Raw genomic sequence first — 21,387 nt, 5'->3', positions numbered from 1 at the left:
GTGGCTCCTTCTCAGCCGTCCGATCAGAAGCTCTTCCCTATAAATAGAAGGTTGCGAGCCTTCTCGGATATTTTTAAGAAATTGCCATATTTAACCCCTAAACCCATATTTTCTTCATCTTAACATCCCGTAAAGCCCCGGTATAGATTGTAAAGCCCGGAATACTCCACGAAGTGCCCGAGAAGCCCGGAAAATTTATCTTTTCGGTTTCGAAGCCCGACTTTTTCAAAGCCCAGTTTCTCAATAAAACTCCCGGTTTTATTAGAAACGATCATTTTACGAAACGAATTGCTGCCCGGTTTTCATTAAATCAAGTGAGTGTGTAGTTACTTTCACCTTACACATAGATATGAAGTATTTTACATAAAATATGTGTTGTGTGAATATATATTGTTTGTTTATTTGAGATGGTGCTGAAGGAATGATTTATACATGTTTTTAAATAATTTAAACTATATATGTATTTTTATCTACGAAATTTTTTGGGTAAAACATGGGTAGATGAAATAGTGGGTATGATGAAAGGTGAGTTGGAAAAAGGAGATGATCAATAATATTGATCATGAGTTGAGGGTGAGTGGTGAAATTTGAGAGAATCACTTACCCAAAGTGTTGGCCCCCTTCATTCAGCAGAGTATGGATGACAACCATGGACTATTCTAGACAGTCTATGGAACACTAGCAGGCCCACAACCTGTAGGTGTAATGAACTATATGTTCATTTGTTGTACTCTAAAACCCATTGACATGTATTGCAGGAGAGAACACCTGTAAATAATACAGTCGATAAACGAGAGCTATGGACTTAGCACATGTTGAGTAAACTTTGGCAGCTATGGAATTAGTGCCCGTTGTATAAACCCCGGTCACGAGGTGACTTTGTGTCTATTCCTTAGGATGAATCCTTAGGAAGGAGTGATAGTTGATTCTTAGGGTAAACCCTTAAGAAATAAATAAAATAATGGGGTTTGGGGTAATTCGGTTGATTGATTGATGTTTAAACATAATAAATTTATGTATTGTGGGTTGAAAACCCTATATGCTCACTGGGCTTCCAAGCCTGACCCACTCAACTGTTTATATTATAGGTAGAGGACCCCGAGCATAGTCGGATGATGATGATGAGTGAATTTTGGATTATAGGCCAGTACTTACAAATAACTGTCGTAAGGCTTATAATGTCTTGTTTATGCTTTTGATCTGTATCGGAACATGACATCCCGAGGTTTTGATATAAAAAGGAAATGATATATTTCTTAAATAAAGGTTTTGACAAACTTTTATCATATTTTGTTTTGGGGACCAATTCCGCAACATCTTTTATAAAGATTTCTCTGATTTGATTTTAAAAAGCATAAATTAAATCGGTCTTTTCTGGCCGAGAAATTAGGGGATGTCACAGTTGGTATCAGAGCATTAGTTTAAGCGAACTAAGAAATATCCTACGATTTCTAGACTTAAACTTAGAATGCTATGTGATGATTGTGAGATGAGTGTCTACCATAATTTAGACACGAGCACTAGTTTATTTTAGGAAGGATGCCTAAAATGCTTTTATGTGCTAAGTGTTTTGTGTTATAGCTATAATGATGCTATTATTTGTTCGGATTTATGGTCTGTTGCCGACCGGATCTGGAAAACTTATGTGTGTAAGATTCTAAATGTATGACTACGATATTGAAACTAACATATAAACGTTTCGAAGACTTAACATCTAACGAAAATGAAGATCTAAATTCACCTACGATTGGTGTATAGATCGAAATGGAGAGTACTCAAAGTGGGTTCGGAAGTGATAATCCACAGCCTGAGCCAATCACGATGACTGGAGTGCAGGCAATGGTACGTACGATGTTAGGTGAACAAATGGAAGAAACAAAATGTTTACTTCAACAAATTAAGGATGAACTTATAGTGCCAATAGGTCAGACATCTGTTCTTGAGGCAACTATTAGGGTTGCTAAGTCTATTGAAGAAATGATCAATGACACAACCGCCAACAAAGTTGAAGTTAGCAAGAAGAGGAAATTTGAGGGGTCTTCAAGGCCCAACAAGAGCAACATATCCTCAAATTTTGGCAAAAGAAGAGATAAAGGAAAATGGTGCGGGAAGTGCAAAAATAAACACTCTGGGAATTGTGACGGGAAGGTGAAGTGCTTTAAGTGTGGAGAAATAGGGCATTACGCCAATAAGTGTACGATTCCCAAGGAGGTGTGCTATGGATGTAAAGAAGAAGGCCATATTTCTAAGAATTGTCAGAAGAACAAGGAAGTAACAAGGCCAAGTGCACCATCAACGCCAAAGGAATTTCAGGATATCCTTGAAGAAGCGATTAATAACACTAGGAAGTAGAAGTCAAGACTTGATACCCGAAGATCAAGTTACAAAGTAGTAATGTGAATAGTAACAAGTAGTTTAGCCTATGAGAGGCATAGTATATGGTAAACTTGAACCTTTGTGTAATCGTTTCAAGGAAATAAAATAAACCCTGGTTTTGTCGTCTGATGAATAGAATGGTTGGTCTAATTTTTTTTAAAGTTTTCCCAATCATCTGGAATTTCCATCACCAACCAAGTTGAAGTAGAGTTGATCATTGAAGATACGCGTGAAAGAAGTCCTAGTAGAGTCTAGGAGAATTTTATGATTAATTGGACACATTTGTATGTGTTAAATTGTTTTGTGATTTTAGGACTTGGGGACTGCGAGACAGTACTTGGGACGAGTATGAGTAGGTGTTAATAGTAGTAGAGATCTATACTACTGGAAGCACAGGACTCGCACTTGGATCAGGGAAAGTCACAAGGTTACCAAGAAGCTATTATTTGATTATGTCTTGTTCTAGTCTGTCGTTACCATCGTTTCGGTAATGACTAAGAAGATGATTGTTATTCCGACCTTAGAGGTCATATCAAATTGAGTCCAACTATGATGAGTTTATTATGTGGTTCAGAGAACCAAGTTCGATGTAACATTTGACTTAATCCAGAAGATTGAAATGAAAGATGATCAAAGCGATCAATAGAAGTATCACACTCATTGTTAAAGAAGTTGGTAGTTAGAAATGATACATGTTGAACTGTGATTGTATCACATTAGAACATGAAGGAAGGTATAATTTGTTCTGAAATTTGTCCCTAGGAGATCTGAGTCTAAGTAGTGGAGTATACAAGGAGAGATCATTAGAACATGACCCATCGGTCTGTTACAATAAATTAAGGAAAATACTTATTCCAAGAAGAAGGAGGAGTCCTCAATAAGGATTTATTTTGTAACTCGAAGGTTACAATTGAAAGTCCTATGGAGTTCTGAAGCTTTTTAGGATTAGCTGGATATTATTACTGAATTATCCAAGGCTTTTCTTCGATCGAGACTCCATTGACAGCTTTGACCCACAAAGGAGCTGTCTATACTTGGAATGAGAAGCATAGAAAGCTTTGAGAAGTTAAAGAAGAATTTGTGTGAAGCACCGATTCTTTCTTTACCTAAAGGAGTTTATGACTTCACATTTTATAGTGATGCCTCTGGAGTTGGGTTAGGATGTGTTCTGACCCAAAGGGATAAGGGATAGCGTATGCATCGAGGCAATTGAAAAAGCATGAAAAGAACTACCCCACTCACGATTTGGAGTTGGCAGCGGTAGTATTCGCCCTAAAGATATGGAGGCATTATCTTTATGGCACAAAGTGTAAACTTTTCACTGATCATAAGAGTCACCAATATCTCTTTGATCAGAAGGAATTGAACATCAGGCAATGACGCTGGCTAGTATTACTCAAGGACTACGACTGTGAGATACTTTACCACCCTGGTAAAGCAAATGTTGTTGCTGATACTCTCAGTCGGAAGGTTGAAAAGAAAAGGGCCAAGAGCGTTAAGAATTAAAGTTTTCTTGACAATTGTGAAAAGTATAAAGAAAGCTCAAGAGGAAGCTTTAGAAAAAAATGACCGAAAGGAGGAACGTTTGAGTAAAACGTTTGTGTTTGATACAAACGGTCAAGGACTGGAGGTATTCAAAGATAGGATTTGGGTACCTAGGATGGGAGGAATAAGAGGTCTTCTGATGGAGGAAGCTCACAAGACCATGTAATCGATTCATCCCGGCAGTAGGAAAATGTATAGGGATCTAAAACCCTATTACTCGTAGCCGACGATGAAGCTCGAAGTTGCTAAAGTATGTGGCTAAGTGTGTAACTTGTGCCAGGGTTAAGGCACAACATCAAAAAAACATATGGGAGTTTAGAACCCTTACCTATACCCACGGGTAAATGGGAAGATATCACTATGGATTCTATGACTAAACTTCCCAGAACAAGGAACGGTCACGACATGATTTGGGTGATCGTTGATCGCTTCACTAACAGTGCGCATTTCATAGCAGCCAATGAGAAATGGTCTATGGATAAACTTGCAAATTCTTATGTGAAGGAAAGTTTGAGGCTTCACGGTGTTTCGTTAATGATTGTATCCGATCGTGACAGCCGTTTTACCTCAAGGTTTTGGAGGAGTCTATAAGAGGAATTGGGTACCAAGTTGTGTTTGAATACAGCTTACCATCTGCAAACCAATGGTCAGAGCGAATGGACAATTTAAACGTTGGAGGATATGCTGAGAGCATGTACCCTAGAATTCAAGGTAATGGGGATGAACACTTACCTTTAGTAGAATTCACCTATAATAATAGTTTCCACTCAAGTGTCAAGATGGTACCTTATCACGATTTGCATGGGAAAAAGTGTCGGATGCCATCATGTTGGCTGGAAGCTGAGGAAAAGCAGTTTATGAGACTTGAAATAGTCCATTAGATTACTGAAAAGTTGTAAGTGATTAGGGAAAAAGATGTTAGCTGCTCAAAAGAGCTATGCTGACAAGAAAAGACAACCGATATCATTCGAAGTTGGAGATTCGATTTCACTTAAAGTCTCATCGTGGAAGGGACTTATAAGATTTGGGAGAAGGGGAAAGTTGAGTCCAAGGTTTATTGGACCATTTAAAGTTCTTCAGAGAATCTGGAATCAAGCTTACAAGCTAGAATTACCGGAAGAACTAGAGAGTATTCATAACACCTTTCATGTGTGTTTTTTGAAAAAGTTCACGGGAGGTGTGCCCGACATAATTCCCATTTCTGAATTAAGGTTGGACGAGAACAAGAGGTTAATTGGAGAACCTAAGGCAATCGTTAACCGTAAGACTAAGAAGTTGTAACGTAAGATAGTCGATTTAGTGCCTGTACGTTGGAAACTTATAAATGGGCCAAATCCCACCTGGGAAACGGAGAGTGACATAGTGAGTCGCTACCCATAGTTGTTTGTCGTTGTGTGATTCCGGAGACGGAATCATCCTAAGGGGGAGAGAATTGTAACGCCCGTGTCCAGGATTGAATTCTCCATATTCTCGGTGGTGTTTGGACCAAAATCACCTTGTGATTTCGGTGGGCTTATAGGATTTCGGTTGGGCTTGGGCTTGTTAAGGCTTTGTATTAGGTTCAGCATATAATGTATTATCAGCTGTAAATGATAGAGTTAGTCATTTGGTCATCCTAAGGAACTGTGATTGAGATTTAGAGAGAAAGAGAGAACCAAGAGCAAATTAAGAATCTTATGTATTAGACTATTCTTAAATATAGTATGCATTGAAGATTCGTGAACTGTGTTCTTAATTGATAATATTTGTTTAGCATTAATCACTTGATTGGGATTCCACACCAACTCTTGTGATTTCGATTGATACATCAAGAACGGGTTTACAATTGGTATCAGAGCTAAGGTTTGGTATCAATCAAATTGACCAAATATTAACCGTTTCTTAGAGTTTTTGAATTCTTTTTGACGAAATTATTGCCATTGTTCTTCGTGTTCTTCACTATTTTAGAGAGTTTGATCGAGTTTGGCTTAAAAAATTTACTAATTTCGTGTTTTTTTCAATTTTTAGGAGTCTTCGGTCAAAGATTCGGAGTTCTCGGCGGCAAGCTCAAGACTTCGGTTAGGGCTTGCAAGTTCTCGACGACCAACAATCGACTTTGGTTAGGGTTTGCAAGTTCTCGGCCGGTCCTCGGACACACCTTCGTACTTGGTCTTTGCCTCATAATTCTCGGTGGCGGTCCCTCATTCTCGGTTAGGTCAAACAGGTTCTCGGTACGACTTCAGTCTTCGTTCTGCGTATTCGGTGCAAGCCTTCGGTCAGCTCTACTTCTCGGTATTCAAGTTCTCGATCCACGTCTTCGGTTAAGCATCTTCGATTTGCACTTCGGCCTCGCATTCACGATTAGATTTTCGCATCATCAAGATTTTGACTAAGGCCTTCTTTTCGGTCTAGAAGCTTTTTTATCGGTCAAGGATTTTCTTTGGACAAAAGGTTGACCTTCAAGGTTCTCAGTTAATACAGAGTTGACCATTGGTATTTTCAGTTAGCCCCTGTAACTGCTCCAATCAAGATTGAACAATTTGGCCCAATTGAGAGTATTAATGTGATGATTCTAATGCTTCTACTTCATGTGCATATAAAGTAACTATGCAAGATGGGTTCGAGCAGAACAAAAATAATTCTAGTTCTGATGAATCTGCTTCAAAAACTTGTGATAATAATAATCCCACTATTGAAAAGTTCAAGCCTCAAAAGTTTGTTAAACAATCTAATAAATGTGCTTGTGCTTGTGGAAGGTCTTTGAAACAAACTTCATTTGGACAAGGACCAAGTCACAATCTTATTTATTTGAAAAGACAAACTTTTCTAATTGTGGGACTCCCAGTCACATTGCTAGAAATTGCCCACATCGTTCATATGTTCCCTACTATAAACAAGGTTGGCAGAACGTGCCAAGGGGGAGATCTTCCAAAAGAAATCCTTCGAGGTCATGTTCACGCAATGGTTATTAGAATGCTAAAATGTCCAAGAATCAAACTTTCAAGGACAAAAAGGGCATGTCAGACAAGAAACCTAATTCGAGATATGGTTCAGTCAAACCGTAATCGGTAAGGTCGAATTCATCACATGGATTGCCCTCTAGCTTCCACTTGCGATTCAAGTCTGAATCAAAAGGTAGTTCCATTTCATCAAGTGTTGAAGCACCCATTTGGTTAAACCTTAAAAAGCTTAAACCTAATTACCAATGGGTTCCCAAAGGTCACATTTCAAAATCGTCCAAAAGTCCTGTAACATCTTTATGTTCCTTATCTGATAAACATGATATGTCATGGGAAAGAGTATCTTCTATAGATAGTAATGGTAAACCCGGTTTCAAAATGGACTGAGTTCCTAAAACCAATTAATCCCGCACTCTATGCCAGAGCAGCTATGGAGGAATATCATTGGGCTTCGATATGTTGATAGTGGTTGTTCCAAGTACATGATAGGAGACACTCTCAACTGCATGACATTCAAAACTTTAATGGATAGCATGTGTCCTTCGCAGGAAGGGAGAAAGAAAATATCACACAAATGGGGATCGTATTTAATGGCATGTTGATTTTGAATATGTTAACTTCATTCTGGAATTGAAACACAGTTGAGACTGAATACGTTGCTGCTTCTGCTTGCTGTCTCAGGTCATCTGGATGCAACTTCAATTGCTGAATTACAGTTTGAATTTTCTTGATACACCTAGGTTTTTCTTAAAATGATTCGTTTTGAAGACTAAATTTTTTTTTGTTTTGTACATTTTGTATTTTATTTTTGTTTTATTTAAATTTGTTCATATTTCTCCTCTGTGCACAAATTTAGGGGGAAAATTATAACCCAACAAAAATCATAAAATCCAAATAATCCAAAAATATTTTATTTTATTTATGTTTTTATTTCTTTTTCAGAAAAATAAAAAAAATCAAAAATATTTTTACTATTTGAGTGTATTTTAATTTTATTTTTATTCTTAGTTATTTTTATTGTGTGCTAAGTTTATTTTTATTTTTATTTTTTATCTCAAAATTTCATTTGTCTTAAAAAGCGAATTCAAAAGAAGATGAAACTCAAGGAGACTATGTTAAAATTTTCTGTGCAAGAAAAGATCTTGAAAGGAATTGTCGAGTTACACTTCACACTACTTTCACAAGGAATTGAATGCATGAAACCGTACAAATTGTCAGTTAGGCAGTTTCTCTCTAAAGAACTGTCGTATTTATTGGATTAGGTGTCTAAGCTCATAACTATATTTGGTATGTACTTGACCCGATAGTAGCATGATCCTTTTGGGTTGTCTTCACCATAGCAACTTGACTGGATGAATTATGGAGAAAGAGGTTAATTATGATTTATTAATATATTATAGGAATAATATATTAAAAATAATATTGGTCAAGAATTAATTTAGAATTAATTTTGTGGTCAAACGAGATTAATTAAATTAAGGGGACTGGTACTGTAATTATAAGATAGTTACAAAGTTGGGCTTAGGATCCATAAGGGAGGAGTGGACGAAATCTATGTGAGAGTCCACATAGAATTCGTCTAAGGGGCCTTCTGGAAGGATCCTATGGGCTGCTTAAGGACTAAGCAACTAGATTAGGGTTTTGACTAAAACCCTGGTTGCTCAACTATATAAAGACCACATGGGACTCTAGAATTCGGCACTTGAACCCTAAGGAGAGTACCAGCTGAATTTTTGTGATCCCTAGCCTCTCTCTAATATTCTTCCATTGCTTGTGGTGTTTGTGATCTATTAGAGGCATCACATTTGAGATGCTAAGTTCTCAAAGGTTGAAGATCAAGCTAGCTACAATCGAAAGGTAAGATTCTAACTTTGTTTTAGATATAATTTTGATTTATGCATGCTAGATTAGGGTTTATAGCTTTGGATGATTATTGCATGTACAATTAGAGAAAAACCTAGATCCAAAGCTTTAGGGTTGCATGTGCACCATAGGATTGATGTAATGCTCAAAAACCATCAGTATTCACGGTATTAAAGGCATGAAACTGTACAAACTGTTAGTTAGGTAACATATTTTTAAGAATTGTCATATCTAAGGAATTGAAAGTCTAAAACTGTACAGATTGTCAAATTGGTCTTGTCAGTTATCTTTACCTAAGAACTGTCATGACACCAGGGCGATTCACCCAACCAGGGAATATATATCGCTAAACATCCTGCCCAGGGTCTTGACATTCTTTGTGTCATGCAAAACTATAGAGACTCAAATGTATTCTCGGATACGTTCTCTGTAGGTAAGGAATTAATGGTTATTGGCACTAGGGCGATGCACCTCACAAGGCACGATTATCGCTGAATGTCCCACCAAAAGGCCTTCACCTCGTGTCATGCTAAACTGTGGAAATATGTCCTCAGATATTTTGTCATATGATGGTTTTGTAAGTTATTCCTAATTAACTCTCATTGGCACTAGAATGGTATACTTAGTTGAGATTCAGAAACCATTGAACGTCTCGCCAAGGTCCAAGTTAACTTGTTGACTTGAAAAACTATATTGAGATCTTTGATCAAGGATATACAGGGGCTAACATCAAAAATAACCACGAGTAGTTCTCTGACACTCAACAAATCGCAGTGCGTTCCTCCGTGTTCACACAGATACTGCGAGTAGTCTCCATCTGAGCCAAGGTTGAGTCCTTGAACAACTGTGGTGACAAGGGTCTTTATGATTATGTGATCTACAGGGACTTTTTAGTCATGCTTACTTTTCAAGACGCATCTGTGATCATCAAAGAAAATTCATTCAAAGGAAAAAGAAGTGAAAATTATTTTTCAACACACAACCTTTCAACCCCAGAAGCAAGGTGAAGTTGTTTTTGAAGTTATGTGACAAATTACATTGGAGCCTCCCCAATCAATTTGATGTTATCTATGAACTTGCTGAGTTGATCCAAAAGAATCGATCCCTCTGTAATTATCTCTAAAGTTTTTTAAAGCTGAAAGTGTTGATTTTAAAGAACATATACAAGAAGCCTCTTTATCCTATGTGCGTTTAAAGTCAAATTTTAAAGGTAGTCCAACTATTCAAGATGAAGTCATTCATGTAGAGATTCATATTTTCGTCTTGAAGTTGTGAAGAAATCGAAGATAAACGCTGAAGGTCATGAGCAAAGAGAAGATTGAAAAGAAAAGAAAGCTATAAACCAAGGGGGATATTGTTAGGACATAATTAATGGTTTATAGTTTACTTTTGTTGTCTTTTAGTGTTCTCGGTCCAGGACCGAATTCTCTATATTCTCGGTGGTGTTTGGACAGAAATCACCTTGTGATTTCGGTGGGCTTATAGGATTTCGGTTGGGCTTGGGCTTGTTAAGGCTTTGTATTAGCTTTAGTATATAATTTATTATCATCCATAAATGATAGAGCTAGTCAGTTGGTCATCCTAAGGAACTGTGATCAAGATTTAGAGAGAAAGAGAGAACCAAGAGAAAATTAAGAATCTTATATATTAGACTATTCTTGAATATAGTATGCATTGAAGATTTGTGAACTGTGTTCTTAATTGATAATATTTGTTTAACATTAATCACTTGATTGGGATTCCGCACCAACTCTTGTGATTTTGATTGATACATCAAGAAAGGGTTTTATAGAACCAAGTACCTACCACATAGCCTTAGGTTGCCATGGCGTGGCGACTGTGGAATCATTGTTTGTTTTGTCATTTGTGGGCCACAACATGGTCATGGTTGGCCACGACGTGCTAGTCCACTGAGGTCAACTTTGAACGTTGACTTTTTGACTTGAGTTGACGTTTAGTCAAACTCCTAGTTTTAGAAGGTGAGATAAGGGTTTACCTTGTGTGACTGTATGCGTGGTGTATAGTATTTGTATTTTTGGCAGTGAAAGTAGTAACAATTAATTATCATCTCGGAGGTGAGTCTTCTCACTATATTTGTAGATTGAATGCACCAATGCCAACCTAGTGGATTGTGTTATGTAGGATGCTAATTATCTTTCTGATAGTTGCATGCAAGACCCCGGGGGTAGTCCATGGTATTTATATGAAATACCATGGGTTAGCCCATGACACTTGTGTGTAAGATCTTCGGGTATCCAAGGCACTACAAGGGAAGACCATGGGGGCAGCCCATAGCAATGGTATGAAAGACCATGGGGGTAGACCATGACCATTGTATGCAAGACCATAAGAGTAGTCTATAGCAATGTATGTTTGGTATGTGGTATTTTGGGGAACTCACTAAGCTTTGTGCTTACGACTTTGTGGTTTAACATTTTCAGGTACTTCCAGTTCGAAAAGGAATAACACGGCGTGATCGCACATCATCTCTTATGATTTTCGCACCAATGATCATTTTACTCTAATGTGTTTGATACATTTGTATTATGATGGTTTTAAGACACCTGATCTATGGTTTTGATGATTTTAAAAATGAAAATTTTATCACTATTTTTAGGACGTTACATGGTATGATAGTGTTGATGACTAGGATTAACATTATACTATATAACATGGTTACATTCACCACATGATGTATATCCCGTGGCCTAAGACTCGACGAAGTAGAGCCATCATGACATCAGCATTATCAGCGTACAACTTCCCCAGAAGGTGGCATGTCGAGCAAACACACATTAAATGTCATTTGAATGTCGAAGTGAAAGAAGAAAGTAATGGTTATTTTTTTTCAAATTTAAACATTTAACCTACCAATTCAATTTTTTCAACCATTTTTTACACTAATACAAACCCAATCATTAAATTTAAAAAAAAAAAAAAAAAAAAAAAAAAAAAAAAAAAAAACACATTAGCCTTTAAGATTTATGAAATTCAAAATTTAAAAATTATGAAAAAATATAATTTGGAAAAATATTATGATTTATCTTTTTATGTCTTGTTTTAAGTCATGTTTTCAGTCAAATTTTAAGTCTAGTTTTCAGTTTAATATTAAGTCTAGTTAAGTAATATTTAAAATAATAGTAACTTTCTATTTTATTTTAATGAATTTTTTGTTTTGTTAAATATAGTTTAAATTATATAAATTTAAATGTAGTTTAATATATATATATATATATATATATATATATATATATATATATATATATATATATATAAATCAATCTTGACTCATCCCCTTAAAATGGCATGCCATGTATGTTACGTGACGAAAATGATATGTCATTGTGGTGGATGCCAAAAAACTGATATGACGATGTGATAACCTTAACACCAATCCTTCAAACCTAATAGGTTTAGGATTCAAAACCCTACTGAGAAAAGACACAATAATTAAATAACTAAAAATTAAAAACTAACTAACCAATATTCTAATATTTGTATCGCACTGTTAAGCTTCTTTTGGACTTTCCTTTAAAATGCAACAATTGGATCTTACAGATCAATAAATATAATAAGGTTAATAAGGTTAATTAACCATTAATATGGTCGATGTCATCTTATCGCCACATATAACCACTAAACATTTGCTATATCTACCACTAAAATATCACTTCACATCATTTTTAATTAAAACTAAATAAAAAATACAATAAAAAAACATAGATTTTATAACATTAGTTTTTGTTCATTAAAAAAGACTAATAGAGAGAGAGAGAGAGAGAGAGTTTTTTTAAAAAAAAAAAAGAAAAAAGAAAAAACATAATATGGAAGAATGTCTATCAGTCGACGAAGTGGTTGTTCGTCTTCAAGATCCACCGGCTCATCATGAATATCGATGTGTGTTCGGTCGTTCGATTGTTGTAAACTTCCATCGACATTTATTGGAAACTTCAAAGTGTACAATTCTTACCATTTTTAAACATCATTTAACTTTAGCCAAGGTTTGAGATATGGAAAAGCTTTGCGGGGTGCCGGTTTTTTTTTTCATATTGATCCATGGCTGCCTTAAACACATCGTAATCGATTGACCCGCTTTGGTGTTAGGTTGTTTAAATTGTCGTGGATTCCGACAAATTTGTTACATTTTAGCCTTAAATCGTGCCACTTCGAATTAATTTGGTCGGGATTTCGGCTTTCACTTCCCATTAAACCATATAAACATTTGCCCAAAAACAAGTAGATGTTTGAGTGGTAACCGCAAGTTATTTTTTCCTTTTTTTTTGGATAGGGGTGGTGGTGAATGTTGTGTTTCAGCTACAAAATCAGGTGAATCTAGTGGTTGGGGTTGTTAAGGTTGTGGTTGTTGGAAAGGTTGTGGATATACGAAAACGGATTGGTTTGTTGTGGAAATGGATGTTGATAGGGTGGGAGGTTGATAAGATTATTGAAAAAGTTGAGTTTATTGGATAAGGAAAGCACCTTGGAGCAAATAATAAAACCGGTTCGAAGTGATTACATATTCGAGTATTGACGAGGAGATGTATCTAACGCAAAAGTGTTATCGGACTTGTAGTCACGAGAGTTTGGTGGGATATTTTGGTTGGAATCCATGGTTTTTGGATTATAAAACAATACAAATGTGTGTATGTAAATAGAAGAAGAGAAGAACTGTGTGAAAAATATGGTTGTATGAAGTGGTATTTATAGGTAATAATTGAAAATTAAAAAAAAAACTTGCCATTAAACGGCTAGTCAACCGAGTCAAACACCTCTCACCCTCCTATTCGTCGTTGTTCTTCTTCGTAGCCATCACGACCCACCATGAACAACCTAGGTGGTATTTGTGCTTGTGGATCTTGACACCTTGGACCACAAAACCCTCCGTTGAGGGTATTCCAAATAGCATAACATAAAATCTTTTATTTTGGATCGTGTTTGGACATGAATTTTTAGGAGTTTATAGTTTTTAGCTTTTAACAAAAACTCAAATTTAAACAAAATACTACGTTTAGAAATACAAACTTGTAGCTTTGGTTTAAACAAAAAACCACAAATATAAAAACTTATACCATTTTAAAGTAAACTATCGAGTCTTTTTAATGCTCATATAACAAATAAAACCTACAAGTTCCAACTAGCAGCTAGTTTTGCCAAATAACTTGAATTTTATAGATCATACAAATGACGATAATGGTAATTTTAGTAAATTTCAAAACACGATCTGTACTTACAACCAAGTAAATAAGTAAGATAAATATATATTCATTTTATCGTAAGCAAAAAAAAAAGTAAATAAATAAATAAATCTTCATTTACATCAAATCACGTCGAGTTTTGGTAATAAGATCACCAAATAAAATAAGCCTAATTAAAATGGCTCACCAAAAGAACAAAAAACACCTTGTTGGTGGCAAAGATTCATGAAATGAAAGAAGCTAAATTAAAATAAACTAGTTTTTAATGGAGTTTTATTCTAGTTTCGATCAAGTTCCGGCAAATCGGGCACAATTGAAGAGTTTCCCCGCACTCATGACATGTCTGTAAAGATTAAATATCATAAAATTAATAAAAATATTACAAATGGAAATGTTCACAAATTCAAAAAATACATTTAAAGTAAATTTAAAACCGAAGGCAAAAATATACCTGATGTCCACACCCCAAGGCCATGTCGTTGGTGTTAGTAAGGCAAATGGGACATAACTGCATAATCAGAATTAGAATCAGATAATAATACGAGGAAATGGCCTTGCGTTTCATAATAATTATAATTGTGTAAAAACTGACGTTTTTATGATTTGTAGATCTTGAAATGGATTCTGATATTAGAAGTTGACTAGTTTGACCATATACACGAGAAAAAGGAACCAACTCCAATGCTTTTGAGGTGTTGTATGAGGAGGAGGATGCCTGAGGGATTGGTGGAGGAAGGGCCGCCCTCCACGATGACATTCCTATGCGACTACTGCAAATTCAAAAAAAAAAAAAAAATCACGTTCAAAAGATGACTAAGGGCATTTACATCTTTTACGCATATAAAAGATTAAGAACAAGTCCATCTTTTTATGTCGGACAAACATTACTACTTTTGAGTTTTGTCCTGTTGACATGAATCTCAGTCTCATTCTCAGTCGAGTACATGCCAAAAGCTCTTTTCTTGTCAAATACTGTGTAACTAACGCTGTGTTTGGCGTACAACAGCTAGTTGATAAGCTAACTTATATTTAAAGATTTTTTAGGTTGTGTAGCGTAAAAACTCATTTATAAGCTTAATTTTTTAAAAAGCTACTTAGACTAGCTTTTTTCATGAGCTTTTTTAATAATTTCCAAATATACCCTTAATTAATTATAAAAATAAAATTTTTCTAAATACCCTTTTATGTAAATTTATATCTTCCAGCTACTTTTTACCAAACATCATCTTTTATCAGCTAGTACGCCAAACATAGCCTAACGGTCAGATGGAATGTCACCTACCATAGTAAATTTAGTCTGTCTTAATCCCAATGTATGTCAAACACAGTATAACCTGTTCTGTCTTGTCCTTTGTCCTGATCTGTGTGATAAGGAAGGAAGGTTACCCAAGTAAATTTAGTTCGATTGTTGCTTTATATTGAGAAGGGATTTCCATCAATGCGGAAAGAGCAAAATCCGTTTCTTTTCGAATTGAACTCGTGTCTTTTGACATGATCTCCGTGAAATTCAGAAACTAATATTCAAAAAAAAAAAAAAAAAAAAAAAAAAAATTAGAAATGTATAATATAAAGAGGGATGACACCATGGAATTATATTGAAAGTAGCTTTAATTTTCACCTGGAAATTATCAAAGTCACGGTCAGGGATATTATCGTCAAATTCCTTCATCATGTCCCACGGCCCGTCTCCTACCCCAACTAATACAATAGAGAGTGGAAGCTTGCTGTCAAAAACAACAATGTATTATTATAACGAGGGTATAAATGTCAAAACACAATTTTTTTTTAATGGATGAAGATAAATCACCTTGCTTTGACTATGGCATCTACAGTTTTCTGTTCTTGTAGACTCAATTGACCACTCTCAGTATCCACACTTCTTGTTACCTATAATTTAAATAATAGTATTAAAATAAGTGCTTATTTTATGATTTTAATCAAAATCAAAATTTTATTAGAAAGTATGATTAATATTGACCGAAATTACCAACCTGCCCATCAGCAATGATTAATAGGACATGGTATTGGCCCCCACTTTGTTCAACAATTGTCATAGCCTGTTCAATGACAGGGGCAAAAGATGTGGGGCCTACAGATTAAAAAAAAAAAGTGTAATTTTATCAACAAAGAAGAATCGAAGATGACAAAGGATCAAATCAGATTAAGAACCTGAAAGCTTGAGATGAGGGATAATTTCTCTGTATCTACTCAAAACATCTTCAAATCCATTACAGAAACCATCTTCAGGATAAAAGCTGAAAACATCTTGATCATGTGTTGTTGCTGATAATTGAGAGCAAAAAAAAAATTAACATATTTATAAAGAATGAAGACTAGATGAAATCGTGAAAGAAGTATATATACTATATATACCATCTCCAAATCCATAACATGGAATCAAGTTATCTTCATCAAAAGCTGCTAATGTCTTCCCGATGATGGATATGGCATGTTCATAGGGATTTAGACTATGATCTACAGTATGATGTAGGCTTTTTCCATAGAAGGATTTTGAACCTATTTACATGATCCGATGTTAGCATGTTTAAAGTTTAATTCACTTCCATTGATGGAATTCAAGAAGCTTTAATTACCTGTCCATTCATTGCTCTTGGTGAAATCAATGCCGACAATGAGGTTAGAAGACTCGAGTCCTGCAAGTGTAAGAGCCTCTGTCACCTGTTGATGAAGTAAAAGTAAAATCCCTAATTCTAAGAATGATATGAAGAATTGTTTGTTAAGTATGAGAGAAATCGTAGGTGATCGATGTTTACCTGTTCCAAAGAGGTGTAACTATCGTCGATTTTTGAATATCTTTTGTCAAGCTTCTTCTTCTTATGTGGTCGAGGAGGAGATGCCGGAGGAGCAGTAGCAGGTGGCGGAAGAGCGAAATATGGTTGCGAAAGATAACCGCTGTACTGATTACCTGAAAACGATGACGAATGCTCACATCTCGCTCTTTTTTCCCTCGAATTCTTTCCTCCCATTGATTAATCGTTCAGATATTAAGAATGCAAATTGTGAATTGTTGGAAGGAAAAAAAACCCCTCAATACCGAATTGTAAACCCTTATTTATAGTGAAAGACTGAATCAGATAATGAGTACAATAAAACCTAATAAGGAGATCGAGAAAGCTTCAGAGGTGTTCGAGATTACGAAAACGTTTGAATTTGTTGTTTTACAGATAAACCTGAAACGGAAATTAAGTTTGTACCTATCTGGTTGCCGTAGAAATCGGTGAAAACCCGGGATTGGTACGTCTGAAGAGTTATCTCTTACACCTACAAGAAACGTAATCATCATCATTATCAGCATTTAAGAGTTGGAGTTAATCTGTTATTAACAGTTTTAGAAGAGAAGCTGAGGTGAATCAGTGAATCTACATGAATGATTCGTAGAAAGGTTGAGTGGATGGATACTGTGGATTCTCTGAAGCATCACCATGTGCTGTTTTACAAATGATGTTGAAGAATTTGTTAGGACATCATCAATGGAAGATTTTGATTGTGTTGGAAGAGTAATAGAACATTCGAACTCTTCTTTTGATTTGATAAGTGTTGGATTACTTTGGAAGTGTTCGTTTCATTGAGTTTTATGCATGGAGTCCTCATACAACTCCAGTATGAAAGCCGTAGGACAAGTGGACAACTATCTAGAAGCAAAAAAGATAAAAAGGAAAATGAAAGGCTAACTACTTTTTATCCGGGTTTATATATTGGCAATAATTACATCAATATTACCGGCTAATATTTGTTTTAACCGGTAACTCAAAGAGAAAATAACTTAGGAGAGTAACTATCTCTTATCCATGTTCACATATTGGCAATTTCTTATTTTTTGTACATAAGAAAGCAACTAACTTGTTTTAACTATGTAACATCCCAAAAATCATGACCAAAAATTTCGTTTTTAATTTAATACTAAAACCATAATTGTCAAACCATTAATTTAATACTCCGGCATCGGGCCCCACCTGACATCGAGCCCCGCTCGATATACAGATCTGTCTCTCTTAGGCCCCGCCTGTCTCTGGGCCCCGCCCGCTAAACACATACAATCATATAACATGATAACACATAAAGAAACATACTCTACTGTATCTCTGTCCTAAAAAACATACTCTGCTAATAATGAGATACAGAACTTCGTCCGTACTCAGCTAGTCCAACTAGGGCTTCAGCAGTGCAAGGTGAATCTCCTCACTGTGTGAATGGATCTAAGGCCGCAATGCCAACCCATGTAGTCTATGAGTAGGAAGACTTGGGGGGTTAGCCCTATGCATTGTATGCTAGTATGTTATTCCAAACCAAGGTCCGATGTCGGGCGGGTGCCCGAGGAATGTTTACATGTTAGATTATACTTGTTGTCTGTGTGATACTTGTATATGCCTGGTAGGGAGGTGAGTATGGTCGAGGTCCCGTATCTCATCACTAGCTGAGTACGGACGATGTTCCGTATCTCATTATTAGCAGAGTATGTTTCTTAGGACAGAGATACAGTAGAGTATGTTTCTTTATGTGTTAGCATGTTATATGATTGTATGTGTTTAGCGGGCGGGGCCTAAGAGAGACAAATATGTATACCGAGTGGGGCTGGATGCCAGGTGGGGCCTGATGTTGTGCGGGGCCCGATGCTGAAGTATTAAATTAATGGTTTGACAATTATGGTTTTAGTATTAAATTAAAAACAAAATTTTTGGTCATGATTTCTGGGATGTTACACAATTAAAAATAAGTTAGTTGCTTTCTTATGTTCAAAAAATAAGAAGTTGCTAATATGTGAACACGGATAAGAGGTAGTTACCCTCCTAAGTCATTTTCCCTTTGAGTTAGGTATTAGCCGGTAATATTGGTGTAATTTAAACAGTTAAAACAAGTTAGTTGCTTTATTATGTACAAAAAAGAAGAAGTTGCCAATATGTAAATACGGATAAGAGATAGTTACCCTCCTAAGTCATTTTCCCAAGATAAAATAAGCCAAAAAGAGTTTGGTGCAATTTATACTTATGAAAAAGGTTTTAGCTACAAGTTTTTTTTTAATAAAAACCATTAATACTAATTAAAAATGTGTGACAGGTAGACTTCATAAGATATTTTTTTCTCATAAATTTTTATAATGTGATAGGATGTGATGATGGTTTTATATATAAATCTTTTTTATTTTATTAAATAAATATAAACTTTTTAATAGAAACCATTAATACTAATTAAAAAAATAAAAATTACATTTTAAAGAACCTAAAATTAAAATAAAAATTACATTAATTTTTTTTAAAATAACATGAAATCAAAAAGCGCATTAAAAAACCATATAAAAAACATAACATTGAAATACCATTTTATCTACTATTAAAAAACCATATAAAAAACATAACATTGAAATACCATTTTATCTACTATAAATAACTTTAATTGGATGCCGTTGGACCTGCCTACGCATAAAGTCTAAGGATTCTCCCATAATGCCATTGAATTGCCTTTGGTTGTCCTACCTTATATCTTATTCCCACCTTGTTCTATTGCTCTTTCATGATGCTCTTTCACGATGGGGTGCTAGACCTCATTCTCTTTGAGACACAATTGATAGTGGCCCCTCCTTGCGTTACTTAAATTCGATGGGAATGATAACTATTTTATCATAAATTTCCCATCTAATTATTAAAACTTTTATCCTCGAGTTATCAATGAGTGTAACAATATAAATTCTAGCGAATAACAATTACATGTCATGGGTGTGATTGAAAAAATAGGTTCATCATTTTTGAAAAATAGATTTTGCCTATTTTCAAACACAAATTTCGACATGTACGAAATTGAAATGGAAATATGTCTACATATTTGTGTTCTTCTCCGCGATGCCTTCAGTTTAATATATTACACGTCCAAAATGTACAATAGATGAATGATTAGTTAGTTACCAAAATTGAAGGGTTGAATGGGTATATAAATAGGAAATTAAAGGTTTTTTTGGTTTTGGCTATAAAATCTTACAAAACACAACATTAGATGGGGATGTTGATTACCATTTTTGTGTTTAGTGCTTAAACTTTGTGTTTAATGTGATTGTCCATTGTGATTGTGTAATTTTGAGCACCGATGGATCTATGTATAAATACAGCCATTCTACTACCTTTTGAGAGACACAAAAATAAATAAACATAGAAAAAATGGAAATCCTCAATCATCCTCCTCATTTTGCTTTTATCACTTATTGCTTTGATTTTTTTGACATGATTTGTTTCCGGAATTGACTATGTCAGTCTGAAATGTATGGTAACACGTTTCAGATACATCCTTAATGAGCCTCCTTCAACTCCCGAATGGACTTAACAACTCTGGAATGACCAAATTCCAGATTTAGTGGTCATATTTCCAACTTTGAAAAAAAAAGTAGTGACGTGCATTAAAACGCTCACTTATATTTTGTTAGTTTAATGAATTTCCTATAATATAGCAACATTAATTGTTTTAACAGATAAAACATTATATTTTAACTTTCAATATGGGTGATGATCCGTACACAACAATTTTTAGCCATACACAACAAATTATGTTTTATATAGTTGTCCAGTATAATCATTTAAAACATAAATTGTTGTGTATAGCTAAAAAGTATTGTGTACAAATCACTACCCAATATGATTAACATTTTTACCTCAATTTACAGGCGTTGCAATATTAATCCTTGCAAATAACAACTACCTGTCACGAGTATATAATGTCTGATAACAAAAAAAAAACACAAGTTCGTCATTTTAGAAAAATGGGTTTTGCCCATTTTCGAACACAAATGCCTCGTTCATGTTGAATTTGTTTTAAGAAAAATATGTAAAACACATGCCTTAGGCTTATTATTATTATTGATCTTTATGTTTTCTTGTTTGTTTTCCGTAGTACAATAGTACAATGAGGAGTTTTACTCTACAGTGTTAATAAAAAAATTCTCACTGATGCCTGGTACAATCTTCAAGTCAAAATTGTGGGTCTTATGATAACATTGATAATCGTTTCATAAGGAATATGGTAATATTATATAAAATGACACACTAAGTTACATGTAAGCTTTGGTGAGAAAAACATATCCGTGAATTGATAGACAAATATCACAATACTAGGTTATAACCCGTGGACTCCACGGATGAAAATTTTAAAAATAATTTTAATTAAACTATAACTTAATTATTAATATAATAACATGTGTCAGTGTTATAGTAGTAAAACAGATCGTGTTAAGTTGTATTTAATTTTCTACATTAAATTGAAAAAAACAAATTTGTCCTTATAACAAAAATGAAAAAATAATATGCATTTAAAATAAAATTTGTAAACTGTTGTCAAACAAAGAAATTTGAAGCCGATTTTATGTTAAATGCTGTTATCAATTTTATTTTGTGAAACAAATACCATATACACATGTGAGTATTTTTTTACCGGTTGAAGTACTACAATTGTAGTATACAGCAACTTAC

At 34.9% G+C, this 21,387-nt stretch overlaps 1 protein-coding gene across 1 annotated transcript; it reads right to left on the bottom strand.

The window, feature by feature from the left end:
- Nucleotides 1-14,014: 14,014 nt before the first annotated feature.
- LOC145093466 (E3 ubiquitin-protein ligase RGLG2-like) lies at nucleotides 14,015-17,127 on the bottom strand. Its single transcript, XM_079031599.1, has 11 exons — nucleotides 16,693-17,127; nucleotides 16,513-16,597; nucleotides 16,292-16,435; nucleotides 16,088-16,201; nucleotides 15,910-16,007; nucleotides 15,726-15,805; nucleotides 15,537-15,642; nucleotides 15,305-15,432; nucleotides 14,511-14,688; nucleotides 14,370-14,426; nucleotides 14,015-14,261 (listed from the first exon to the last, which is right to left on the bottom strand). Exons 1-11 carry the CDS (start codon nucleotides 16,903-16,905, stop codon nucleotides 14,181-14,183), a joined length of 1,284 nt encoding a protein of 427 aa, XP_078887725.1. The 5' UTR covers nucleotides 16,906-17,127; the 3' UTR covers nucleotides 14,015-14,180.
- Nucleotides 17,128-21,387: the final 4,260 nt, after the last annotated feature.

The sequence above is a fragment of the Lactuca serriola genome, chromosome 3, assembly GCF_051521515.1.
Source record: "Lactuca serriola cultivar US96UC23 chromosome 3, Lser_US96UC23_V15, whole genome shotgun sequence".
Lineage (NCBI taxonomy): Eukaryota > Viridiplantae > Streptophyta > Magnoliopsida > Asterales > Asteraceae > Lactuca > Lactuca serriola.
Note: the sequence above shows the minus strand (reverse complement) of the source record. Positions and strands in the feature narration are given on the sequence as shown.